Here is a 27,710-nt window from a genome sequence, read left to right as displayed (position 1 = left end):
CATCTTTCAAACTCCCTGACTCCAATGGGAAAGCTGATTCTTTCAGGTTTCTCTTGTAGACTTGGTCTACACTAGGGACAGTTCTCAATAATTTCTCCCCCTTGCTAACATCAGTGCAGCTGAAATGGTGGAAGCAACACTGGTGTTATTGAGGGAGAATAGTTTGTTGATACTTTAACAGAAACCTTTGGTTTAAAGCAGCTCTTTAGCTTGCAGGTACCGTTACTAATAAGTGCTTCAGATTCGTAAGTGCCCTGTGTCTGCATGAGAATGTACTCCATCGCCATTCGTTTTTCTTTTAAACAAGACTTTAAATGACACAACCACCTATTCATTACTGTAAGGTTGAGTCTCCTGCTCTCTCCTGAAATCACAGCCTGCCCCTGAGTGAGATCCTGCAGATAAAGTCTCCTTCACAGCTGGGGATGACTTCAGGAACTGCTCCAGGATTAGGTCTCTGTGTTCTGGGAAGCACTCTTAGAATCATAGAATATCAGGGTTGGAAGGGACCTCAGGAGATCATCTAGTCCAACCCCCTGCTCAAAGCAGGACCAATCCCCAATTTTTGCCCCAGATCCTTAAATGGCCCCCTCAAGGATTGAACTCACAACCCTGGGTTTAGCAGGCCAATGCTCAAACCACTGAGCTATCTTCAACATATTTATTCCTGCAACCTCTGACCCGTGCTAGTGCTGGGCCTGAAGCCAAGGGACTGGTTCACCCCTGCATTACATTTTAAGCCAGTGAAACTCCACTGATTTCACTGGTGGGAGTCTGACTCCTGCTACAGCCTCCGCACACTGCTCTGTAAAAGCCCTGCAGCCAGCCAGCAGAGTTCTTACTGCACAGCGCTCCCACAGGCAGTCGCCTACGCGGGCTTCCTTGAAAACCTGACCCCAGGGTGGGGAGGGAGTCCCCACAGTCTACATGCTACAAGTTGCTGTGGAGCTGCATGTAGGCACCCTTGGGGTGGAAGCTTAAAACAGAGCAGCTCTTGGTTGCTCTAATTTACACTGCGGGGCACACAGAAAATCCATCTTAGAGACACCTTTGCCCCTTCTCCCCTTGGCTGCAGCCTCTGTGCTGCACCTCCTGGAAAACACAGCACAGAGTCCCAGCCAAGGTGCCTTAGTGTCCCTCCTGGGGTATTCAGTGGGGCTAGGTCAGAGCAAACATAGCACAGTTGGATGATGAAGTCAGCAGCCCATACACAGAGTCGGGTTCCCCCATCAGTGAGAGAGGAATAATACTTCCCTTGTCGAGGTGACAGTGAGTTCCTTGGGGGCAGAGAATGTCTCTTATTCCACATTTGTATAGCACCTACCCTAGCACAATCGGACCCCTCAGTCTTGACTGGAGCCTTGCGGCACTCCTTTCATACACATTATACATAACCGTGGCATGCTGGTTAACACTCCTAGTCATTGCCGCGCAGCAGAGAGGAGCTGAAATCTTTAGAACGTAACAGTGCCTCCGAGCCAGCTCGTAGGGACAGTGCAGCTGGGCCAGCTACCCTGCGTCTCGGACCCACTACCCCAAGTGTTTTCTGTTTCAAATCTATTTGATGAGCAATTTCTGAGGAAGGAAGGGGAAAAGAAACCAGATCAACACGGCTTAGAAATGACCATCACGGGAGCCTTCAGAACGGTTTATTTAGTGGAAACAAATGTGAGTTAACAAAGTCAGAGCTCTGCATTAATTAACGAGTGTGGAGGGAAAACCTGCCCTGGGCTTCTTGTGTCTCTTTAAGGCCCTTCCACGTCTCCTCTTTTGCTCCTTTGCCATCCTTCGCAGCCAGCATCTGCAGAAGAAACTAAAAGAAAACATAGCCATAAAGCACAGTTATTAGGAACGCATTTAAATGGCCAGCTACTGACTATAAGATACAAAAGAACAAGTCACAGAGGATCAAGATACCTTAAAGCTTAAAGCTTAGTGCTTTAATACAGAACTTTTTTTTTAATGGCATGAGACACAGAACTGTTGGAAGGTGCATGAATGCAGTCTCTGGGGCTAGCAAACTTCTTTGTCTCCATAGGTAACACATTGGCAATGGTGATGGAAGCTTCCTATGCAGTCATGCACCAACCCCATCCTGACCGAGCCAGAGCATCTTGATAGGTGAGAGCACAGCTCAGTTCCCATAGCTCATCCACTCTTTGCTCTCTCCACTGAGATCCCCTGAATGGGGAAGCCAATTAGTGCAGCTGTGGGGGTGGCTTCTGTGATGTGGACCATTGGGCACTGGGCTGAGAATATGCAGCTCCAATAGCCTTTGGCCCAGATCCAGCCTTACTTCCTGCTGCTTTTTACAGGGGGTCAGTGCCTCAGATCTCTCTGTCAATGACAGTGTCCTAGCAAAACACACACACACACACACACAGAGTTTCCTCTGAGGTCATTGCATCTTTGGGGAGGGGTAGGAGCTGTGGGAGGAGGAGACAGCATGGCTTAACTGCTGAAATGCTGCCTTACTTACCTGGCAGATGGAACAAAGCCAATGGCTGCTGGTCCAGGGCAGGCAAAGGACACCATGTTGTTTGCCCTGTTTTGGTTCAATGAGACACAACCACTGAGAGCAAAGGGAGAGGTGAAAGAGCACAAGAATTAAGGAGAAAAGGACCCACCACCAGGTCACAGTCTGATTTCTCAGGAATCATGCTGTTTTCTCTGGTGTTTGTGGTCCCCTTTCTCCTCTTGCTTTTCCCTTTCTCCGGCCTTGCTCTTGGTGGCTTAGTCAACATAATCTGGCTCTCCTCCTGCCGAACCCACAAAGCAGTGTGGCAGTGCAGCCATGCCTGATCTGCTGAGTCTAATGAGAACCCCACCTGCCACCTTACTGCCCTAACTTCAGCCCACCTTCTCCTGTCACTTTGTGCTGTCTTCCCATCCCCACACCTAGCTGCTCGCATCTCCCTCTTCCCGTCTGCCAGCACCACAAAGCCTCCTGGGTCTTCACTTCCCCAGTCCACCGGGAACAAGAAGCACAACACCCAGTTCTAGCTGATTGGGTGTAGGGAGGGACTCTGGGGCTGATTGGGATGAGGGGGCATGAAGACGTGGATTTTCTGCATGAGGTAGCTAATGGAACCTACTGTGGTGCAGGAAGGGGTGGAAGGGAAACTCTGCCTTGGGTTTAGAGGATGAAGGGGGAATAGGGAGACTGACTTCAGACTGAGGGTGAAGAGAAACTCATCCGGAAGCAGAGAGCCTAGGCTTGGGGAGACGAGACCCGGGAAGAAAGGAGCTGACTCAGAATGGGAAGGTGGGCAGAAAGAGGATGAGTGAACAGATGGTAAGGCCAAGAAGAGGAACACAACACAGAGAGGGGAGACCAGAGGAACACTGCCCAGAATTGCGGTGGGGGCAAAAATGTGCAAGCCAAACCATCTGAATCCAGGACGCTGTGAATATCATTTATTGGTGTAGGTGATAAGAAGGGTTTTTATTGACAGATATAGGGGAGGGACCATCTCTGTTCTGCAGCCTTCTTTCCATCTCCACCTGCAACTTTTCTAGCTTTGCTTCTTCCTGTCTGGTCTGTCACGCACTTCTTTTTGTCTCCATCTCTCCATTTTTCTTTGAAGGTGACTGATTTGGAGACATTCAGTCCCAGCCTGTCACACTGTTTGGCCCAGGGGCCAGACCTAACCTAACATATATAAATGTGTATAATATGGTCAAAATGAGTCCCTGGCACCAGATGACATCCAAAATCCCAACGTGTCCTGGAGAGTCCCAGACACCTGTAAAGGGGATGTGCCATCTTTGCCTACTGACTGCCTGACGTCACCAGTTTCTACTGAGCAAAACACTTCCAGTACTGCCTCACCCATGTACCAGGCCCATCCCTGTGAACCGATGTCCTCCAGTGGAAATCCAGCATTTAGGAATGATTCTGCTTTCAGCCACAGTGTGGAAACTGTGGAGGATGCTGCAGCCAAAGGGTTAAGTGGAAAAGACAATAGTTCCTTCTTAATAGGTCAAAAGACCTAGAATAGGCTGCACGACATGTGATCACCCTGGCAAGCGATGGGTGCAGCATTAGATGCAATGAGCCAAGGGGCATTCTAAGGACTGGCCTTCCGTGTTGAGCTCTGAATGAATGGCCTAAGAGGAGGGCTCCTTGTTGGGTTGAGTTTCGTGGCCATGACGAAACAATATCTTGCTGCACGTCCTGCTGAGGTGGCTTGTGCAACCTTCACCAGCCCTGTCCAAACTGTGCTAGCTGCTACCATGTTTCAATGCCGTCGTTGCCAGCAGGGTTCAAGCCTCGTTTCCCTGACCAGTGTGAGTTGCTTTGAACAAGAACTGGCCTACCCGAAGCTATTTTACAGCTTTGAGGCCAAATTCAGGCCCAGCAGGGCTGGTGTTTGGCTTTGGTGAACTTCCATCCCTTGGAAGGGGTCTGAATTTGGCCCCAGGGCTAAGAGCACAGTTCAGTAACAGCTGTAGCATGGTACCCTGACATGGCAAGGACTGTAGTGCAGATTGGCCCATGGGCTCCTCGCTAGGTTGTGTACAGCATGGTTTTATAACATGGTTCTCACAGGGTTCTAAGACTGCCCATCCTTGTCGACCCTGGTCAGTTACACTGTGCCAGAAACAATGATGCTTAAACCAAGCTGCCTTAAGCACATCTCTTTTCCCAGAGTGCATAGCGCCAGAGGCATCCTGGTCTGTCGTTGCTACTGATCACATCCACGGACTTGTTACACTCTCACTGACTTACCTCAGGCTTCCTGTAGCCCTTCCTTTCGAGGAATTCCTTAAAAGCGTGTGTTCCATGGAGCTGCATGACCTCTGTCTCCTAGGAGAATTTCCAATCCAAATTAAGGGAACACTCAAGAATAAATCTCACAGATTTATTTGTTTTTTTCATGCCCTCATTCATACAATAGTGAACAAAGCAAGAAAGGGACAAGGAAAGTTATTTCTGTGAAAGTCTCACAAATATGGTAAATTCCATATCTAATTAATCTCATGCATTGTAGTTCATTCAAGAGATAATTTCTGGTTTGCTATTTTTATGGCAATCCAGGTGTTTCATAAGCACTGAACTGCGATGAGACAGTATGTCATTTTTCAGTGAGTGTTGTAGCAAGTCACTAATTACTAGGGATTATTTTGTAAAGCTGTTGTAACCAGCTGGAATTCCCACCCAGCTCTTATCACAACATACACACATGAGACACGGCCCAAAATTACTCCTACATTTATTGTTAACTGAAATAATAACAAAAAGACAAAGCTTTCTTCTGAACTCTGTTGTTCCTTGGGCTTTCCCCCCACAAGCTCTCCTGCCCCTGCCAGATACTTAAACCTTTTCAGACTGCTGGGTTAGAGCTGGTAGATGGAATTTGACCAGACAGCAGGTTAACATGTATGGTCTTCCTGGGATAGTTAAGACTACAGGTGGATAAGTCTTACAGCCAGATCCTGCAACTATACAATTCTCTAGTGTCAACAAGGCCACAGACTTGGGCCTTCTTACAACAGTGATGAACCCGATCCTTTGTTTACAGGGGTCGAGACCATGACCAACAATAATTCCTTCTGAGCTGGAATTGTGCATGCTTAGTCTCAGACTGGGAGTGAATTTTTACTGCCAAATTTGAAAGGCGGTTAATCTGGTCTTGAGATGCATGGAAGCAGAGAGAAAACTATTTTTCATCAGCGTTAAATGGACATGAAACTCAAACCCTTTGAAGTAAATATTGTGACTGGCTTTTAGGTCTTCTTTTGAACTCAGCCCCTAGACAAGGTGCTGTTGTGCCACCACCTGGGATGAGCTGTAAAAGGTCATGGGAGTTAGGACGTTCGTACAATTGTCTTTTTGTTGCGCTTCTAAGGTGCCGAGCCGTGAGGCCGTGATCCACGACTGGGGTCTCCAACTGTCACAGAATACAAATAATCAGTAATAATAATTAAAGTCAGTAGGGTGGGTAATATGAACCATTCCCCTCCCACTGTAACTGAGTCAGATAGCAGATGGTGTGCAGGCATGTTCCAGCAACAACGTATGCTCTGTGGCCTTGAACTACAATGAGAATTTCACCACAAAGATCCCAGAGATGCTTACAGTACCTTTTCACTAAACCGCTTCCTTAAATTCTGAATGGTATCAGCTGCTTCTTTTGGATCCTCTAAAGGCTCATTTACTTTTTGTTTTATCCACATTTTTGGGTCCAGGTACCAGGCTCCATACCTGATCTTCTCCCATTTGGGCTGGTAGAGACCCTGCACAATAAATTCATAATAATTAGGAACATCCTCTAATCATGTTGGTAGGTCTGACTCACCTCCCACAATGTGTATGCGAACTACTGCCCTCTACTAGAGGGAATGTCCGCCCTGGTCAATGGATGTGATCGGATGCTTAGATACCATAGCGGTGAGTGCAAGATGGAGTCAATTGTGTCTCTTTCTGGTGCCTATAGCAGGTGTAAGTCCTATTAATGCTACATAAGTGTGAGGTGTTTCACTAGCTACCCCTAGCAATAGCAGTATAATAAAAAGGACTAATTTTCATCACCATTGATTCTTCTACTGTTCATTAGACTTCAGCTAGTAGAAATCATTGTCTCCACATTCTCCTACTTATATCTCTATACTAGTGAGTTGTGCTTTCTCATAGACAAGGAAATAGACAGGAATTTGGGTTTAACTAGAAGCTGTTAGTTCCCCTTGGAAATACTCCTCACTAATAAAATAGAAAGTGAAACAGAGGGGCAAAATCTAGGTGGGGGAATAGAGTGGAAAGGAAGAAGAGCACAGAGCTGTGGGAGAGGCTTCAGCTGAAATGAATTAGCAAGGAAGAAAGTTATCCTCTTCCATTCACTCTCCTGTACTCATCTACACTGAGCAGAAGGGCTGCCCAAAGGTGCAGCCAAAAATGGAGTAACACGAAATACCCCAACGCCTAACAGCAAAACTCTTTATCTCAAACACTAGTCAGCCTGTGCAAAAAACTTGCACTCAGATCCTGATAGAGCCATTGGGAATTAACATTGTCTGCGCCCTGAGGTTGTCTGACCACTGATTAAAGCTGTGGTTTGCAACCGTTTCATACCAGGACCTGCTGCCCATTTAATGACATAGCAAGGGCAGGATGGGGACACCCTTATACACGCTCCCTTATACACGCTCTAGTAGGCTGACAAAGCATCACCTTGCAGAATTAACATATTTCCTTATTGTACTACTTTAAAAATCAGACTGTTTTCAAGGATTATGAATGTGAGTACAGATGTCATCCTTCGTTGTATGCAATATTACAGAATGGCCAGCAGGTGGCAATTCAAGAGCATTATTCTGAATAAAAAGCTCCCCACCCGGTGAAGTGAGCTGTAGCTCACGAAAGCTCATGCTCAAATAAATTGGTTAGTCTCTAAGGTGCCACAAGTCCTCCTTTCTTTTTGCGAATACAGACTAACACGGCTGTTACTCTGAAAAGTGGAGAGAATATTTCCTTTGGTTTTTGCAAAATGGGCTTTTGAGGATCAGTAGTCTCCCTTCCCTCTGATCCCAATTCTGGTCCAAGGAGAGAATTTCTAATGATGACCCAATGCAAAGGAGAGGAACACATGGAAACAAAACTTGCAAATCTGGCACTAGTGTCAGAGCGCTGTGATCAGCACAAGCTCTCGGAATTATCTCCTGGGGGCTATATATTCTTTACGTTTTCTGCCCTTAAAAGCTGGGAGGCAACCGCTGGAGAGCTGAGTTGTTTCTCAAGGTGACTCTGATGAAGGGGTAAGTAAAGCACAAGCCATGCCCTTCCACAGGGCTAGTGGGCTTCCTTTCAATGACTGGGGACCTAGGAGGCTTGAAAGGAGGAATATGAGACACTGCAAGATAAAAGTAATTTATTATGACAGTGATAATTCCCTGTTGAAGCCCAGTAGAAACAGCTCAAAATAAGAGTGATCAAATCTAATCTATGTGCCCTGCAGTTTCTGCTGACTCAGATATTTCTCTTCCTAGGCACAACAGCAAATATCATTTTATGGGTCATCTCTTGCCACTTGTTTTAGAGACATAATGAGAGTGGTCCCAAACCCAGTTTTGTTCCACTGAGGACAATGGTAGTTTTGCATGCAGTAGAATGCAGTCCCAACTGTGATAGCATATAGCAGAGAAGTGGAACGAAATACTAGCTAATACATACTAGAAGTAATATATTGTTACACAGATTTTATTGCTGATAATAGACAGAGTATAGAATTATGGACTTTGCCATTGATTTTATGTGGAAGGCGCTCAGATACTATGGTAATGGGTGGCAGTATAAACCGCTAAGACTAAGATAACGTAACACAGTACAAAATATAGGGCCAGATCCTGAGAGCTGCTGAGCATCTTGAACTCCCATGGAAGTTAATAGGAGCTGCAGGTGCAGCTTGTTTCGTTTTCCCTGGCCTGCTTACCTTAGGAAGACTCTTTACAGCTTTCAGGGAGGATGAAACCCCCAGACGCTTTCTCAGCTCTGGTGGCACATTGTTTATCTCCACAACTTTGACAGGCATAGTCGGTGTGGGCTTGGTTTCATAACCGGTATCAAACAGCCTCATGATGGTATCTTCACTGATGTTATAATTTTCTCCTCCCTGCAATAATAAGCCAAGTGCACCGTTAGGAGGTAGCAGGAGGCAGTTTCTGACATTGTCAAACACACCACACTTGTGGGGTGGGGGGAATATTTACAACATACTGGTAGAGAGCTAGATGTTCACCAGATTGGGGATAGGCACCATTTCCCAGCACCAGTTCCAGCCTAGCCCAGGACAGTGGTTACCAACCGCTGTTATTTATTTATACAGATCATTACAAATCTCCTATCTGCCCTGCTCAGTAGGGTTGAATCCTGTTACATGTTGTGAGCTGGCCCTTTAAGGCAGTGGCCCTCAACCTTTCCAGACCTCTGTGCCCCTTTCAGGAGGCTGATGTGTCTTGGGTACCCCCAAGCTTCACTTTATCTAAAAACGACTTGCTTACAAAATCAGACATCAAAATGCAAAAGTGTCACAGCACACTGTCACTGAAAAATGGCTGACTTTCTCATTTCATACAATTATAAAGTAAATCAATTCGAATATGAATCTTGTACTTACATTTCAGTGTATGGTATACAGAGCAGTATAAGCAAGTCATTGTCTGTATGAAATTTTAGTTTGTACTGACATCGCTAGTGCTTTTTATGGAGCCTGTTGTAAAGCTAGGCAAATAGCTAGATGAGCTGATGTACCCCCTGGAAGACCTTCAAGTACCCCCAGGGGTATGTCTACGTGCTGAAAACCACTGACTTAAAGGGAGTCTGGGGTCAGCCTCACCTATGACTGGTTTATTTCAGAGCAGGCGGGTCATTTGATGAGGGAGCAGGTGACTAAGAACCAGGTCTCCTTAGAGGTGCCCAACTCCCACTGCCATTCCGTGGGATCTGGGTGCCAAACTCCCTTACGTGCTTGTGAAAATCACAGCCTAGATTCCTAAACAGCCAGCAAACAGGCAGAAAGTGATTTTTCCCCCCAAGAACTAATGCTGTTTCCTGGAGACAGATCCACATTAGACTAGAAGAGCAGGGGCTTACAGAGACTGAAACCAAGTCTTGCACCACACACCTTGGTACACAACTTCTTGCTGATACTAAGTCACCATGCCCCTCTTTGACATACTTCTTGAATTCCTACACCAGGGAAGCAAAGAGGAACTAAGAAGAACCATTTCAAAGGTCCCTTTACCATGTGCTGCTCTGATCAGAAAAAGCATAAAGTCTTTTCCCGCCCAGTCAGATTAGCTATAAAGTAAAACAAGACATGAGCGCATGACACAGTGCAGCACAGGGGTCAGAGATTCTGTAACTCCTGGTCTGGTTTTTATTTTTAAACAGGTCACTGAAGGCCATTTGTGCTCTGAGGGGGATACGAGGGCGGTGCTAGGCATATAGTCCCCTGAGATTGACAGGTCTAGCACCTACCGTGGCGTTCTCTTAAAGTCCGGGGACCGGGCACAGTGGGGAAGGCAGAGAATGGCTAGCCTCTGAGCACTCCTTGGCACACTCCAATGTCAGGGGTGAGGACAGAGGTAGAATGGCAATGCAGCCCACATTTCTCATATAGCATTTCCCAATCCTGCTCCCTAATGCTATCCTGTCCATTTCAGTCCCAATTTTAAAGCAATAGCACTTGGCCACAATGAACACAGAAAACATCAGATCATGTGAGAGTCTCTGTCACAAGAAACAATAGCTCAGTGTTCTAGGAAAGTGACTGCATCGCTTTATCACACTCTTACGCTGCTTCTTAGAGGAGCTGGAGCAAAGAGCCAATATGGATAACTGAAGATACCGTTGCTGGGATAAGCAGCTGCACAGTTACAGGGATCCTGGACATCTGTCCTTCTGAACAGCTACTGGAACATCTGGTTTCCATGCTGGGCTAAATCCTGGGAAGTGCTGAGTTGAAATCACTGGGAAATGCAGGTGCTTGGGGGGGGCAGAGCTTCCCATTCCATGGAAAGACCTGCGCACATAGGCCTCAGGGAGGGAAAACTTGGCTATGATCCCCTTGGGGAGGCTCCCAAAATCACAGGGGCATCATGAGGAAATCCTAATTCCTGTTCAGATGTGGCACTAATGGGGCACCTAGTAAGACTGATGATTCCATGACTGGGCTGGGCTCCACAGGACACAGGGATGGATCTGCACCCAGCACTCAGCAGATCCCAAGATCCACAGGAGGCCAGGGCTGACTCGAGATCTCAGGGGTTCCTGGAGCCCCAAATGGGTCTATACTCCCAAGACCTCCCCTGGACACAGCTGCCCCAATGATCCTCCTTAAAGGGGTCCTCCAGCAAAGAGGGGCTCTCTATTAACAGTAATACAAGATGGAGCTGCATTACCTCTTCCTAGTAATCTGCACTGCTGTAATCACAAACCAGCTTCCCTAGCCCCACCCCCAGCTCAAACTCCCAAATGTGTCCCCATGAGGACCCACTCATAACCCCATGGGGAGCCCTTTGAGGATCCCATAAGGAGGGTGGGGACAGTGCTGAAGAGATGGCTTATTCCACTCCTCTGCCTCCCTTTCAAGCAGAGCAGGATGAATCTGGGTACGGACAGCCCTTCATGCACACATTTCAGGGGCATGTTCTGCTCCAGGCTTTGGGCCTGCTCCTGCTCCCTTTGAAGTCAACGACAAAACACCCATGACCTGATTTTCAGAGGCATTGAGCACTCACAGCTCCCAGTGAAATCTGTGTTTGGCCTAGTCCATGACTGGAGCTCCTTAGCGCTACAATAATACAAGTAAATAATAATAACAGGATCTGTGGGCACTCAGTAGCTCAGTGCTTTCCATGAGGCAGGACTGGGGAACAGGGCCCACTCCTTGCAACCTTGTATTTTACCCTCCCTTGTTTGTAATCCACCACTTAGCAGCCCGAAAACAAAGGGTCCGTCTGTCTCCAGTGGCCGTGTCTTCCTCCAGCACTGCTCACATAGAGATTTTGCTGTGTTTCCAGTGCAGCAGGTGCCAACACAGTGGCCTTTTGTCCCCTTCTCAAGCTTTGCTAACCTCCGGTGATAGGAGTCGAGGGTTATTTTGCAAACAGAGCCTCATTATATAAACAGGTAGACATGAGCTCCATTGCAGAAAAGCAAAGGTATTTTTAGCTAATGGCTGCTGCAATGCAGTGGGAATTCAGTCCTTACAGTCTCATTTCTAGGGAATTCCTTTTTCAGACTCACCATGAGGGCCTTTAAACATACTCAGCATTTGGAATTGAAGGGAAGACACACCCCACCAGATTGTTTGTTATCTTACAGTAGGTCCAGTGGGCCTCATAAGGTAACCGTATTTCCCTTTGCGGTCTCTGTGCTGAGACCCTTCACAAGGCTATTGACATACATGATTTTCTAAGGATTTGTTGATACAGTGGGTCAGATCTTCCGTCCCTCGGCCAACATAAAACAGACAGATACCTTTACCTGGCACCGGGGAATTCCCAGCCTCCTGCCTGGTGTAGAGGGTTGTGTCAAGGGTAGGAGGGGCAGGACTGTAACATGCTGTGCTCCCGCCAATCCTCCCCAGCAAAATGGCTTCTCAGGAGCCATTTCAAACTGGCCCATATTCGAACAACTCTTAGCCTGCTCTATTTTTGAGCCAGAGGCCGCCAGCCCCAGGATCAGGAGAGCTTTGAGCCACCTTTGTCTCGCTCAGTGCAGTCAAGGATTGAAGCTGGTATTTTACTATTTGTACATATTAAAGCTACGAGCGTGAATCCAGAGAAACACCACTGACATTGTTTTCTGCAAAACAAATGTATTTCTATTGAGCTATTTGAATGACTGAGCAAACGATAACATAAACTAGGCTAGCAAATGACTCTACTTAAAGCCTTCAATTCCCATGACATATGTCAGACTCAAAGGAGAGAGTTTGGTCTTTGACAGAAGATGGACTCTTGAGATAAAGCAGGCACTGGTCTGGTCTGGAGACTACAGTCTGACTTAGATCCACAGATATAGATAGCCACAGTGAGAAGATGCTGTGAAATCCCTGGTTATCCAAGACCTCTCTGTACTAAGTGGCACACTATAGGAGTATGTCTGAGCACTGCTATGTAAATATTCAGGATCCAGGGGCCTGCTCTTGCTCCCATTGAAGTCCATGGGACTTTGTCCTCTGACTTCAGTGAAAGCATAACCAAGTACCCCCAGGACTGAAAGCACTTGGGATGGGATTTTCAAAAGCACTCACCATTGTCCTAACTCTGTTCCCGTGGCAGTCAATGGAATCTTTACCATTGACTTCAGTGGAAGCCGAGTTAGGCCAATGCAGAGTGCTATTTAAAATCCCAGGCATGGCATGTATAATACATGTCCGATGCACTCCCCAAACTCTGCCCTGTCTTTAGCCCACCTAATCCCACTGACATTTGTGGTGCTGCAGTATCACTCAAGTTAGAATTTGGCTCCTAGAGAAAGGGAATGTGCCACTACTTATTTGCACATTTTTAAACTGCGTCCATCATTCTGTGTTCACTAAAATCAATGCCTGAATTGCTGAGTCACTGTCAATCAAAAAAATTGGCTCTGACTCCAAAATGAAGCAGTTAAATCTAACCAATAACTCCCCCTCCACACCTCTCTCAGGCAAATGCTTGAGTAAGCTGATGGACTTGGCAAGTTTACAGAATGAACTGATTTGCGGTTTGCTTTGCATTTGGGCTACTGTAATTAAACTTCTGTACAAGCAGAATTGTAAGGGTTAACATTGTCAGACTTGGGTGCCTCAGGTTAGGCACCTACAGCCATATTTAGGCTGGGATTTTCAAAAGTGACGAAGGGAGGGAGGCTCCAAACTCCCAGTGAATGTCAATAGACATTGGGCATAAGTGGCCTATATCTTTCAAGAGGTGCTGAGCATCCCTATCTCCCATTGCCGTCTGTGGAAGCGGTAGTGCTCAGGGCATGTTAGCTGAGGGACGCACTTAGGATGTAGATGCCCTTCGGGTACCCAAGTCGGAAAACATTGGCCCAAGTCATTACTGGACTGCTGAGATAGGAGGGTTTTGGTTTTCAACTTACCCAAGAAGCAACCCAGTCACAAAACTCCTTAGTCACTCGCTTTACATTCTCATCCAGGGGAGGAATATAGCTCCGTCTGGCTGCCTTTTCCCTTGCTGCTACCTCTTTCTTGGAAAACAATGTGTATGGACTCTTGCTTTTAGACTGCTTGAGGCTGAAGAGATGGATATGATACAGTCATGAGCAGTCTGTAAGTGCCTCTCATCAGCACAAATGCGTTCCTGCGGTTTCAGATCAGTAGGGTTTGAATAATTATCTCTGTGCCTGCTGCTTCCAGCTTGCAATTCATACTTCCTTCATACTTTCCTTGCTGCTGCTTCTTCTGCAGAGTCCCCTTGTTATAGAGCTAGCTGTCCTCACCAGGCCTACAGCACACAGAGATTTATGTGCAGATCTTTACGGTCTGCAGGGAGACCAGCGGCTAGGTTCTGAGACAAAGCCCACTGGAGTCTACGAGAATCTTTCCATGGGCGTCAATGGCTTTGGATCAGGCCCATAAAGGCTTATGTGCTGAAGCCCATCTAAGCCAGCCAGCCCTGGGAAGCCTCCTGGGTGTGTCTAATCAGAGGAACCAGACAGAAGACTTCAATATCGACTGAGCTGGCTCTCCCGTTTAGCCAGAGCCCAGTTACTAGAAAGGGTGTCCCCAAGGCCTTCTAGATTCATAGATATTTAGGTCAGAAGGGACCATTATGATCATCTAGTCTGACCTCCTGCACAACGCAGGCCACAGAATTTCACCCACCACTTCTGCAAAAAACCTCTCACTTAATGTCTGTGCTGCTGAAGTCCTCAAATCGTGGTTTAAAGACTCCAAGGAGCAGAGAATCCTCCAGCAAGTGACCCGTGCCCCATGCTACAGAGGAAGGTGAAAAACCTCCAGGCCTCTTCCAATCTGCCCTGGAGGAAAATTCCTTCCCGACCCCAAATATGGCGATCAGCTAAACCCTGAGCATATGGGCAAGATTCATCAGCCAGATACTACAGAAAATTCTTTCCTGGGTAACTCAGATCCCACCCCATCTAATATCCCATCACAGGCCATTGGGCCTATTTACCATGAATATTTAATTACCAAAACCATGTTATCCCATCATACCATCTCCTCCATAAACTTATCGAGTTTAATCTTAAAGCCAGATAGATCTTTTGCCCCCACTGCTTCCCTTGGAAGGATGTTCCAGAACTTCACTCCTCTGATGGTTAGAAACCTTCGTCTAATTTCTAGTCTAAATTTCCTGGTGGCCAGTTTATATCCATTTGTTCTTGTGTCCACATTGGTACTGAGCTTAAATAATTCCTCTCCCTCTCTGGTATTTATCCCTCTGATATATTTATAGAGAGCAATCATATCTCCCCTCAACCTTCTTTTAGTTAGGCTAAACAAGCCAAGCCCCTTGAGTCTCCTTTCATAAGACAAGTTTTCCATTCCTCAGATCATCCTAGTAGCCCTTCTCTGTACCTGTTCCAGTTTGAATTCATCCTTCTTAAACATGGGAGACCAGAACTGCACACAGTATTCCAGGTGAGGTCTCACCAGTGCCTTGTATAACGGTACTAAAAGCTGAACTGGGGTGGGATATGGAAAACATCCACCCGCAGAAACATTCAGCTCCTCTCTTTCAATACATTTCATTTCAGAGGAGAGAGACTGAACTGAACCCAGGCCCAGCAGCAGAAGGTGGATTCAGGCAGCCCTGGGTGCTGCTCGCTCTGTCCTGTCCAGTACTCACAGTGCTGATGGCCTGGGGCTTATTTCTTTACTTTTCCCATCCTCCAGCTGAAACAGCTCTTGCTGAGGGGTATGGCTTGCCTGGTCACGATCCTTGTATCCAGCTTTACTATGCAAGCACAACTCCGGGTCCAGGATGGCCACAACCTCTTCGAAAAGCTGAGAGCCAAACAAGAACAGAGCACATGTCCAAAAACAACTCACACCCATGGAGACTGCATAGGAGACCCCATTACAGATCATGCACCCTACCTTAGCTCCCCCATCAGCATGTGATGAACCATTCTGTGACCTGATCTCACCACGAACCGAACCGGAGCCAAGACTCCTTATCTATCCTCAAATTCAAAGGGCTCTCATGGCACAATGAATACAATCACCTTCATTGTCTTACTGCTTCTTAACCTTTGAGCAGTGTGATCCTCCTCAGCATTCTGCACTGTACCACTGAGGAATAATATATTCACCCTGAGTTCGCTGTGGCCCCCAGTACAAGGCCTGCCATCTCCCTGCTGCTGGCCCCTCTCTCTCCAAAAGACCATCATAACCTTCCCCTATTCCACCTGAGAGTGGAAAGCCTAATGCTTCCCACCCACTTTTACTCCCTGCCCCCAGCTTGCTTGCACGGAGTCCTTCAGTGTCAACCCACCTGCCCCAAATCATAAGCGAAGGTGTGCACTGACTAGGCCCTGTTGTTTCCCAACAGAAGAGAGGTTGGGAGGGACCCCACAGCAGAGGAAGTATTCTGGGGGAGAAATAATTATTCTAGAGTCAGGCCAGGGTCCAGATCACATCAGGACCCACACTTTGGCCAAGACTCCAGGGTATCTTTCAATTTTAATACAATAGAGAGATAATCCATTCATTGCCCTGGAACTGCCAGTTATATCTGGAGGTGTGCTCCGTGATACAGCGACGTAAACCAACTGATCGCTGTATAATCTACCAGATATGGAATTAAATGATTATTAAATGAGCCCATTTTTGTATAGTGGCCCATGTTGATGGGTGAGTGGGAGCAGGCTCACTGACTGAACACAAATAGTGTGACAAATCTCAGAATATTAGCAGGGTGTCTCAGAAGCCTGCCAGTGACTGCTATCAGTTCAAATCTCTGCCTGTCTTTAGAGTCACCTTCCCATGACAAGTCAGATTTAGTAGACGTTCAATCTGTAGGAAATAATATGGTTTTAAAACACCCAGTGAGAAAAGCTGGGTTTTGGATTACTTTTATATTTAAAACATGCTAAAAGGATGCGCAGTCTTGAGGAAGAACAGCAGCAACCCTGGGGTCTTTACCTCTGGAGGGATGCTTTCTTCCAGATGAGGGTAGAGTGCAAGGGGGTGTTGGTTTAGGCAGTGTTCTGTCTGTGCAATGTGATCCTGCCTGGCTTTCTGCAAAGGACTGAGCCTGGACTGTCTTGTAAACGTTTTCCCCACCTTCTGCTGGGCCCGGCAGGAAGCATCAGATGCATTATTAGGTAGAACAATAGGTAAAAGCCCCTTTGTGCCACGAATGATGATGTTGTCAGATGGAGCAGGGACACCACTTCTGAAATCATCCAGGCCACTTTTCAAGAATCTCCAGCGCTGGCTGTTAAGAGAATCTGAGAACCTCGCTTTGTTGCTGTGCTCTCGAAAGCTCTTAGAAGGCAATTTCTCCTTGTACCTGAGACCAAATGCTGCTGGTCAGTGCTTAAAGTCAGGGGGATGAGTTTTAACAAAGCACAGTAATATCTCTGCCACCACCTGTCCAGCTCAAATATGAACTCACCCTTCCATTCCATTCCCTTGCCAGACTGAAACTCTGCAAAATACACGGGGTGGTGCAGTCTCTTTATAATCCCAGATCAGAGCCAGGTGCTTGTGTTCAAATGGTCTGTCCTAAAATGCAGACCTGGCATTGTCAATAAAGTTGGCCTGATTTTCAGAGACGATGGGCAGCCAGGACGCCAGCTGAAGACCAGGAGAGCTGCAGCTGTTCAACAGCTCCGAAAATCAAGCCCAAATATTCATTCATTAAAACCTCTGATTTCAAAAAAATGAAGACTTTGAACCAAAGTCACCGTGGGTATGAACGGGTGTGATTCCACTAAAGTCCCTGGAGCCACAGCCACTTAGGCCAGCTGTGAATTTGGTTCATGTTGTATCATTAAACAACAAGCACATGTGTAATTGTTTTAGCATTGATTAAAAAAAAAAACCAGGCCAAAGAATGCAGTGATCTCATGTCCTCCCCATATTTTGAGTGGCCTGTGGGATTTGAGTTACTGGTTTCGACCCAAGTGTCCACATCTCAATGGACATTAATTTGGCATCCGTATGGGCATTTTCATCAGAGAGGCCAAACACTGAACAACCAAGGAGACTTCCACTGCCACTGCCTGGGTTATTATGGCTGATAGATGGATCCAAAGAGCAAGCCAATCCTATAGGTCTCTCAGTCTGGTACGTTTCCTACCACAAAAGTCACTCATTACATACATAGTGACTGAAACTCATGCACTTCATGTATGTTAATAGCTGGTTAGATGTGCTCAACCCCTGCCTTCTTAAGTGGTCACAAAATATTTTAAAGAAAAGAGAAAAACTCTTCCCTATTTATAAATTTAAAAGCAGATTTACGTATTGAATAAGCCCATTCCAACAAAAGTGCAAGACTCATGCAAGGCTCATGCCTAGTTGAGGACAGTCTTGCATATTCCATGCATGATCCTACCATGGCCCCTCTGTAATGACGTAAGAGTAGGCAGAGGATTATTTCAGTCCTGTGCTGAAAACACGGCATGCCACGTGGACAAGACCCTTTACCAAGCAAGAGGGAATGAGATGAGTGTTGCTAACAGCACGCGGCCCAGGGTTTGACATGTCAGCCCCGTTGTTTGTTATGCACTCAAATCAGGATGGTGCACTCTGCTGTCTGCCTGGGGCCATGAGGGTGAGCTTCTGGAAGGTGGGCTGCACGCTACACACCCAATGTGAATTTGCCAGAAGGATGGGCACAAATAGCCAATGACGTACAGCCTCCCCACCAACCCCACTCACCACCGGGCTGAGCCCATTCCTGCAGGTAGGAGGCAGCTGCTGCTGCTGCAGACCGTTGGAGGGACAAGGTGCTCCTCTCCTGCTCCCCGCCACAAGGCAGAACATTAGGGCTGTCTTTGTTCCAAGCACCGGCTCCAACCACCCAGACTGAGAACACTGGTTGCTAGGAGATGGTGGCCATGGTGTTCATGCAAGAGCGGGAGAGGCTGTTGAGCAGAGTAACCGTTACATAGGCTTTGATTGACCCCTCTCCTAGTGTATCTGCCCCCCACACTCTCTCTCTCTTACCCACCCCCATCACGTCTATCCAGTGCACCACAACTGTTGGCCAGGCTTCCTCTCCACACTGTGGCTGCCAGGCCTGGCCCTCCCCCAAGAGCAGTGTGGCCACAGGGCCTGCCACTTCTTGTGTCTTCACGGCCTGCCTCCCACCTGGGCACAGCACCTCCAATGGGTGGTGCTCAGTCAGGCCTGTTCACTCCCCCTCACACACTGCACCCACAGGGCCAGCATCCTCACTCCCCCTTAGGCACCCACTACACACAGTGTCACTGCCGAATGCCACACCCGCCCTGACGTAACCACGGAAGTAGCTCAGCCACGTAACCAGGAAACACGGGGAGAGTTAAGGCCACACTGTGGTTGTTCAGGTTGAGGGTGAAGAGCCATGGGCTGAGGCGGTTCTGTCTGCCTGGGTTCTTACACAGGTGCCCTCTCAAGAGTAGAAACTACCCCCACAGGGAAATCAAGTTGAGAATGGGACCTGATGAATGGAGTGTAGCTAGGGTATTGAGCGGCTTCACTGTTTATTTCCTTGCTTGTTGTCTCCAGTGGGGGGGATGTGCAGTCGAGCAACATTAAACTGGTTTAAGTTGGTGAAGCTTTTCATATCTTGGTGCGCCTGCATTTGGGGTGGCACTGCTCTGAAGAGTCTTTGATGCACCGATGTCTTGGTACAGAGACAGTCAGCTTCCTACAGCACTGCCGGGTACACTGGGGAGCTGAAGCGGCAGCACCAAGGGAATGATTCAAGGGCTGATGAGTTGGTTCGGAGACAATGAGATCTTCCCCCTACCACTCCACCTTCCACGCTCTCCCCCAAGTCGCTTGCACACACATGCACACACAACATCGCTTTCCCCCAGTCTCCATCCATCCCTGCTAAATCCATCTGCTTTTTCTGCATTCCTGCTGAACCCTCATATCCCACGCTGCCCAACCCACTGCCCAGGCTCACTGAACTATGTACAGAGGCAGTTGGTGAGTCAGGGAGGCAGCAAATGAAAACGGAAGTAGCTGGTGGATGTACGTGGTTGTGTTGGCTAATCTTGGCATCACTCAATTAGATGTGATGAGCAATGGAAATGCTCTGTGTTTAATTTTAAAGTTTCTAATGTGACCTATGTCCCAGTTGTTAGAATGTGTGTGTGTGTAGCAAATTTCACAAGAGAGAATTGTTAAATGTTTCCCCTGCATAAGTTAGTAAAGATTTCACCAAAAAGATACATAGAAAATTCCATTGTCCCTTGAAAAGTTATTGTGTGAAATGTGGAGGTTAAATTCAGTCATTAGGATATGAAACAGAGCAATTTTAGCCCTGTTCTAAATGCAAACCATAACTCAGCCTTAACTACGGCCTCGCTACTACTGATGCCTCCATAACTTGTAGCTCAGCCAAGAGGGGAACTGTTATTCCATATGTAGAATACAGCTTAGCATCTATTCACATGCATGTTAACTTTAATTCTTTCAAGAATAGTTGGTTTATCTACTATTCTGTAGTATTACAGTGAGTTCCTTTCCTATATGCCAGCTGCTAATTTGTAGTGTATGTGGATAATAAATGAGAATAAAAATATTAAAGTGAAACTTGCTTCCTAGAAGCTGTTTAACCTTCCAGACTTGTGCAGTCATTGATACTTGTGCAAAGAAGGTATAAAATACCAGTGCAAATACTTGTACAAAGATGGTATAAAATATCAGTGTTTGCAGGATCAGACAAATGTTGACTTTTTTTTAACTTATACTCATTTTATATATTCAAGTTTACTAATGATTTGGAGTACATTTCATACTCATGAAACGTGCCGGAATAACACTCCTGAAAACATCCCCACAGAGCTGCACCAATATGCCTTGACCTTTATCTGGAGATGCCACCTCTTGGACTGGGAGGATAGTTCATAGGTCTGTATGTTTGTATTCTCTGTGGCCCATTCAGACCTTGGCCACGGGACTTGAGACTTCCAGCAAGGAAGCCAGTTAGAGCACTTTGCGATGGTGGATTTGTTAAGTCATTGGGAGACTGGCCTGTGAAGGACTCGGAAGATGCTGTAATATTTTATGACTATTACATGTTCCGTCTGAGGTTTTGATTGTAGTTGTGCAGTTTGCTAGATGATTACAAAGGGGTTCATTTTAACAGGAGTTGTCTTGCACGTATAGAGGAAGGGAGACCATAAGCTCAGACAGCATCATTCACCAATACTGAAAAGAATAATACAGGTGTCAATCCCTTTGAGTTCAACAGCTCTTGTTTGGTACATAGGAGGGAGGAATCCAGGTAGAAAACTAAAACAAAGAGTTTGGGAATGGATAAAAATGGTCACTGAGCCCCTGGGATACAAGGGAGAGAGACACAGGGACTACTGGGAAACACACTGAACCCCAGTCCCCAGAGGCGGGGTGTCTGGAGAAGCTAGTCCTACCTATACTTTAGATAAGACAGACGCATGCAGACTATTTGTTGTGTTAAAAAAATTTTTTTTGTTGTGCTTTGATGCCCACCGCTGAGAGTAAACAATACTTGGTTTTGCAAAGGCCGTTTTATGTCACTGTATTCACATACTGGCCACAGCTTCCGAAGGGAAGAATTGCAGGGCTCCGACCAAGTCGAGCCTGCTGGGGAATCACAGGGATCTGTATCCTGGTTCCCAGCTCTGAGAGTGGGATACTGCTAAATTCCACTCCCGGGATATGAAGGCCCACAGATGAGAATATAGAGGCCTAAATCCCAGAGGGGTTGCCCTTGAACAACAAGCCGAGGAGGCTAGAGGTACAGCTGGTCCTGAACTGTGACACAGACCACCAACGGGACCAATTTTCCAAATCTATCCTTCATTTGTTAAAACATACATCAAACATTTACAATGGAAAGGGATTGTTTTACGATTGGAGCAGAGTCCTGGGAGTCAGGATTCCTGGCTTCTCTTCTGGCTCTGCCACTGACTTGCTGGGTGATTTACTACTTTACTAGATTCCCTGCTTGACACACGCCCTTTTGATGATTTGCTGGGGCCAATTCAGAGGAGCCGCATCTCTAGCTTAGGTAAGTTATAATTTCTGTTGCTTGCTTCTCAAAGATCTTCCCTGTGCATCTGAGGGGAGTATTCCATCCCTAGTTTAGCTTAGCATGCACAGGGGTTCTTGGACTGCTTCAGAATGTGGAAAACACTTTGAGATAATGGACACCCCCGCCCAAATGCTTCCACTTGTGGGCCTGAGGATTGCCTTTCAGATGATAAGCCACAAGCTCCTCCAAACTTGGAGGAGCCTCAGAAACCTGTGTGGATCATAGAGGTTGCGCAGAAGGATAGGCCTCTGTGTGGAGGCTCCATGCCTACCCACTGGTTCTGTGTCCCTCCTCCCTAGCAGCATGGAGACATCAGAGCCACAGTACCATGGACTCCCGCTGGCTTGCTATCTGGCCTTTTCTGGGAAATCTCAATGGGACTGAAGTGGAGGACGATGTGCGTCCACACCTGTCCTTCTCCCCACCTTAAGTCTCCCCAGTCCCCTCTCTCATTCCAATCCCAACCCTGCAGAGAGCCCACCACAGGCTACAATGCAGAGGACACTGCCATAGAGGTGGCAAAGCACCTTTTTGTGCATAGGGAGTGAGATTCATGCATAGAAGGGCCCGTCTGCTCTTGGATATTGGCCCATTTTGCCTGAGAGAGTGACGTGGTCACCACCATTAGTTACTCAGTGAGGCCCCAGTGCAGCAAAGTGTTTTGCTGAGGAGGGATGAGATTGTTATTATTTATTACGTTTATTTTGGTAGCACCTAGGCACCAATCCCCATTGTGCTTGGCACCGTACAAACACAGAGTAATAGACAGTCCCTGCCTCCATAGATCTTACCATCTAAATAGACCAAACTGACAAGGGATGTACAATACAAGCAGAGAATAGAGGAATGGTTTGCAAACATCATGTTAGCGCCAGAATTTTTTTGGATGTTTGGGGTGGTATTTTGCTGGGAAGCGTTAGCTAAACTTAGCTAAACAGAAAGACAAAGGAAGGGAGAGAGGATATTGAAGGAAGTGGGCGAGAAGGCCAGGATTGGGGTGGGGGGGAGAAGGGTGGGGCAGGGAAGGGGAGAAGTGGGAGGGGAGGGAGAAGAAAGCTTTGAGGATTGTTAAGGTTACGCATGTATTTAAATGCTTTGCTGAATCAGGGCCATCATGCCTTTTCCCACTGGCAGTGTCATGCTGAAAGATCAGTCTCTGCTTGTTCTGTGATTACAACATATTATGACACATCAATCTAGCATTGCACCCACTGTCTTCCCACACTGTACTTCAAGTGTAGAAATTTTGTCAAGTATGTACTTTAAAAATATAATCAACAGTGAGCCGCTTCATATTTATTTTTAAAGGTGAAATAACTTTCACCAGACAAAGACTTCATATAAAGAATCTAGAAAATCTGTATGGCCAAATTGTACAGGTATACTCTCTATGGAAGGTTTCAGAGTAGCAGCCGTGTTAGTCTGTATTCGCAAAAAGAAAAGGAGTACTTGTGGCACCTTAGAGACTTACAAATTTATTTGAGCATGAGCTTTCATCTACGGGTAGATCTTTATGAATGAGAAATACACTAGCACAAACAAGATTCCACAAAAAAGCCTTTCAAGGCTTGATCCCACAAATACTCAAGCATGTGTCCAACTTTATACATCTGAATAGTTTCATTAGCTTCAAGGGAGTTTTATTTCTTTGCAATAATAAATTAAATTTAGTCTTAAGTGATTCAGTCAAATCTCATTTTCCATTTCAAATGTGCTGTTACCCTCCTGAACTCTGACTGCCTCAGTGTTCCTGCCTTTCTATTGATTCTCATTGTTTCTAATGTTCAGATAAAATAGCATTATCTTTAATTGTATTAATACAAAAAGTGTCACCACTATGACCATCAGATTTCACAGAAGAACACTGCATATAGCTACAAGGTTCAGATTTTTTTTTTCCAATTTTGTCTTTGATTTAGAGACTAGGGACTGATTCTCTTCTCACCCAAGGCTTGTCTATACAATGAGTTAGTGTGCAGGAAGCCAGAATATGAATCCACAGTACACTAGCTTGCCACACACTAACTGGCCATGTAGACCCTACTTCCACTCACTAAAAGTTCCCTGCTGTTTGAAACGGGAGTATGTCAAAGTGCACTATAGAACTTTTAGGGAAGCCAGTTAGCATGCTGCAAACCAGTGCACTGTAGATTCACATCCTGGCTTGCTCTGCACTAACAGGCCATGTAGACAAGCCCATACCCTTCTGTGAATCCAGAGTAACTCCCCCTAAAACAATGGAATTATTCTGATGTGAAACCAGTTTAAGTGTGAGGAAAAACAGCCCTTCGAAAAACAAAGGTTTCTAGTTTGGAAACAAACTTCTGCTGTATTGCTTCAAAGGCCATTAAAACTGCATTTAATGCAATCTCTAAAGAGGCATCTGTTCTTGAAGATTCCCCAAGAGATAATACAATATATGGTATACGGGAGAATTTGTAATTCCAGTTGTTGAACTCAGGAGAGTTTCCTTTCCTTGTTATACCTGAGCTGGCCTTCAAAAAGATCTTCCAGTGATTTATTCTGTTGGTTTCGTTTTGGAGCCTTTATAAGAAAACAGAATTAAATTACCCCCTCAAAACTGAAACCTAATAACCTTTCACCAAATTAAACAAGGTTGCCTGCAAAATCTTACACTTTTTTACTTCGGGGGTAAACCACATTAATTATAACTTGGTTGTTCCAATTTCCCCATACATGTTGAATGGGGTTTAGAATCTTTTAACAAGCAGAAAAATGCATGCCACAAAACTATTCCAACATCTGCTGCAATGAAGGAGGGTGCAACGTTAGTAATTTAAAAGAAAAACCCTCATGGGTGTAGAGAAAAGCTTGAAATGTGAACCCCAAAGGCTCAAAACCCAGAAGGCAAACAAAACAAAATAAAACTTATTTTTTAAATCTCATGATTTATTTTGGAGGCTTGACTTGTGATTTTTGCATCTTGTGGTTGGAAAACTAGAGCGGCTAGCACCATTGTTTCCTGCTACAGGACAGGAGTCTTCTTCATTTACAGGGCTCAGCTTCCCCTTGGAAATCACAGGGCCATAATGGGAAGCAGCTAGATCAGCAGGCACTGCTGAGGGCAGGGAGCCTTTGCTTTCACAGAGCTCCTTGCCCTCTGCAAGCAGTGCCCTGGAGGTGATTACTGAGGGATGCTAGAGCAACACTCCCCAGCTGAGGGCCTTAAAAGGAGAAATCTCTCAATAGTGCATTGATCGGTTTATTTTTCATGAACAGTTCAACTATATTAGTGCAAGCTGATTTTCACTGAATTATGGCAGAATCTGCTCTCTACAAAATAATGGCATATGAAGGCTAATTCAAGACCGAGGCAATTTGTGTGTGTGTTGATCCTATGACAATGGGCTTTTTTCCCCTTCTGCTCTTCCATCTGGGGTATAGTTGTTGTTCCTCTTGTTCACTGGTGAAACTTTTAAATGTCTGTATACATTGTACAGCTAATTTATGCTCTAGCAAAATTCCATGTGCAATAGGATCCCTGCCAATGGAAGCTTTTACTGCAAGCACTAACCATAAATTCCATGTCCCTTTTGCTAGATTTTACCCCCCTGATAGATCAGACAAATAATGGGTGCAGGTTTTGTTACCCTTGAAAGATGTATGGGCAGCTCATTGCCCTGCCTAGGCCTGCTTAGTCCAGGACACAGACTGTTGGTTTTGCCTTTCTGGTATAACAAATAACCAAGGATTTTCCCATGGCCTGTGTGCTCAGGAAAGGGTACTGGATAAAGTGACTTTTAGCAGTGTAGGCACCTTGGTCTTCTTATGCAGCGCAGTATCAGTGCAGGGTTACATCACAGTGGTTTATTCACCAGCCACTTAATTCAGAACTTCTGATGAAGAGGTCTCTGCAATACTGTATGATAAAAGGTTTAGATCAATTGGCTGCCTTCGCCAATCTTCTCAAATTTTAGCTCCAAAGTCACAATGACTACCTTGCTGCCTAGCATTTCTCTGAAGCAAAGAGCTTCAAACAATGCTCATCTGAACCAGAATCTCCACGACCCAAGGGCACACTTGTGCAGATGGCCTACAATCAAACAAACAACCAAGTCAAGTCGGAGGATATGTCTACACTAGAAATGCTGGTGGCAAAGCTGTAATGTAGACACCTCCTACAGCATCAGAAGGGGTTCTTCTGTTGTAGTAAATCCACCTCTCCAAGAGGCAGTAGCTAGGTTGAGGAAAGAATTCTTCTGTTCAAGAGGTGCCTAGACCAGAGCTTAGATCAGCTTAATTCCATCACGTAGGGGGTGAAATTTTTCACAGCCCTTAGTGAGGTAGTTAAGCCCACCTAACTTGGTAGCATGGACCAGCTCTGAGGAAGCAGTTTACAGTTCTCTTCACGCCCCACCTGTGCTCTGCGTGGGTACTGTACTGACATTGTCACAATCACTCAGTCCCAAGTAAGTCAAATGAAAAGGAATCTTCAGAGAAATCCCCGGCCCCGAGTCATCCCAGTGCATTTTCATCTCTCTCCATTCGACTGTATTTCGTGTTCTGTTGCTGTGACTCTCACCCTGCCAGACTGGCTCTCCCAGCACGAGAAAAACCAGTCTCCACAAATGAATCCGCCACAGATGAAACGAGCGGGTTGCTGTGTAAACGCAACCGGCAGAAAAACAGAGAGGGATGGCCAGCCCGGTCCGGATCAGCAACCCACTTCATCCGCGGCCCGCGGGAGAGGCCAGACCCCGCCCCCCGCCAACCGGGCGCGACACGTTAAAAAGCCCCTGAAGGGGGGTTTTGCACATTCCGCCCCGCAGGGCAGGGTCCGATGCGGGCGCCCGCGCTGAAGTGCGGGCAGTGGGAGCCCGGATAAAAGGACAGACACCCCCCCCCCCATCCATCCCCCGTGCTTCCCGCCCCGGGGATCGCTGCTCGCGGCCAGGCTCGGCGGCGGGGCGGGCCGGGCCGGACCCAGGGCCCGGCGGCGTTAGCGCGGCCCCAGGCCCGCTGCGCAGCCGGCGCGCCACCTGCCGGGCCTCGCCCAGGAAGCCGAACCGGGCAGCACCCTCCCGCCCCGGGCAGCCGCCGCGGGGGGCGGCGCCTGGTTGCCCGGCCGGCCGACCAACCGCCCCCCCGCGCGCTCGCGTAGGCGGAGCGGGGCCGCCCGGCCGCAACCGTCTGCCGGTCTCCTCCCCGGCAGCCGAGCGGGCGGTGTGCGTGCGCCGGCCCGGCCCCCGCTCTCCGCTCTCCGCCATGAGGACGTGCTGCCTCTCCACGGTGGGGGTCCTGTCCGTGACCCTGCTCGTCGCCAGCGTCTCCTTGCTGGTGGCCCACGTCCTCCAGAGGGTGGTGGACCTGCGGGTGAAAGAGGTGAGAGTCCCCCCGCCCGGAGCCCGCCGGGGCAGGGGGGAGCCCTGGGGGGCAAGCGCCGCCGGGACAGACCGTGCCGGGCGAGAGTCGCCGGCGGCCTTTTCCCCTAGCTCGAAATACAGCGGGGAGAGGCCGGGAATGGAGCTTGATGGCTACCCTGGGGGCCTGGGTAACCTTCGGCGAAGCGTCGCTGGATGCCAGCTAGGGTGGGGAGCGGGGGGCCGTGAAATCAGGCTCTGGAGGAGACCTCGAGAGGCTGCCCCTGAGCGGCCGTGAGACAGCTCGAAATAAATGCGTTGAAAATAAAGGCTGGTTGTAAATGTCCTGTTGAGAGGCAGCAAAAAATCCTTTGAGACTGCAAGGGCTGCCTTGGAAACAAAAAACATCCTGTATCAATAAGCCCCCTCCCCGGGGAAGCCTAAAAATGTGAGCTGTGTGATTTTTAAAACCGTGTAAAATGTCCTCAGATGCAAGTAGCTTTCATAACTGTAATTAAGGGACACACTCCAAAGCAGCAGTAAGTAAGTGGTGAAAAGCATATAAAGCTTTAAGACAGCAGGTACTTACAGTTCATGTTATATAGTCCTGGTGACATTTATCTTGAATAATTCTGCCTTTTTGCTTGCTGATAAATTTCTCTCTGCTTTTCC

General features: G+C 47.1%; 2 protein-coding genes across 3 annotated transcripts in view; one reads left to right on the top strand and one right to left on the bottom strand.

Moving 5' to 3' along the window:
• Positions 1–1,635: 1,635 nt before the first annotated feature.
• On the bottom strand, positions 1,636–26,945 carry LOC311520128 (protein FAM47E-like; the record flags this gene model as incomplete). The annotated part of the gene is made up of 10 exons (XM_084627371.1): positions 1,636–1,813; positions 2,480–2,545; positions 4,733–4,810; positions 6,088–6,240; positions 8,430–8,609; positions 13,589–13,742; positions 15,322–15,479; positions 16,620–16,989; positions 24,203–24,261; positions 26,451–26,945. 10 exons carry the CDS (start codon positions 26,943–26,945, stop codon positions 1,700–1,702), a joined length of 1,827 nt encoding a protein of 608 aa, XP_084483497.1. The 3' UTR covers positions 1,636–1,699.
• SCARB2 (scavenger receptor class B member 2) overlaps positions 26,788–27,710 on the top strand; it is a 40,085-nt gene continuing 39,162 nt past the window's right edge. Inside the window, exon 1 of one of the 2 annotated variants that reach the window (XM_084626211.1) lies at positions 26,788–27,060. In XM_084626211.1, the coding sequence (XP_084482337.1) occupies positions 26,944–27,060 (117 nt within the window). In that variant the 5' untranslated portion in view covers positions 26,788–26,943. The remainder of the gene's footprint in view (positions 27,061–27,710) is intronic. The other variant, XM_084626212.1, reaches the window with a different exon arrangement.

This window comes from Lepidochelys olivacea (assembly GCF_965140295.1).
Source record: "Lepidochelys olivacea isolate rLepOli2 genome assembly, chromosome: 4".
NCBI lineage: Eukaryota > Metazoa > Chordata > Testudines > Cheloniidae > Lepidochelys > Lepidochelys olivacea.
This window is presented reverse-complemented; position numbering and strand designations above follow the sequence as displayed.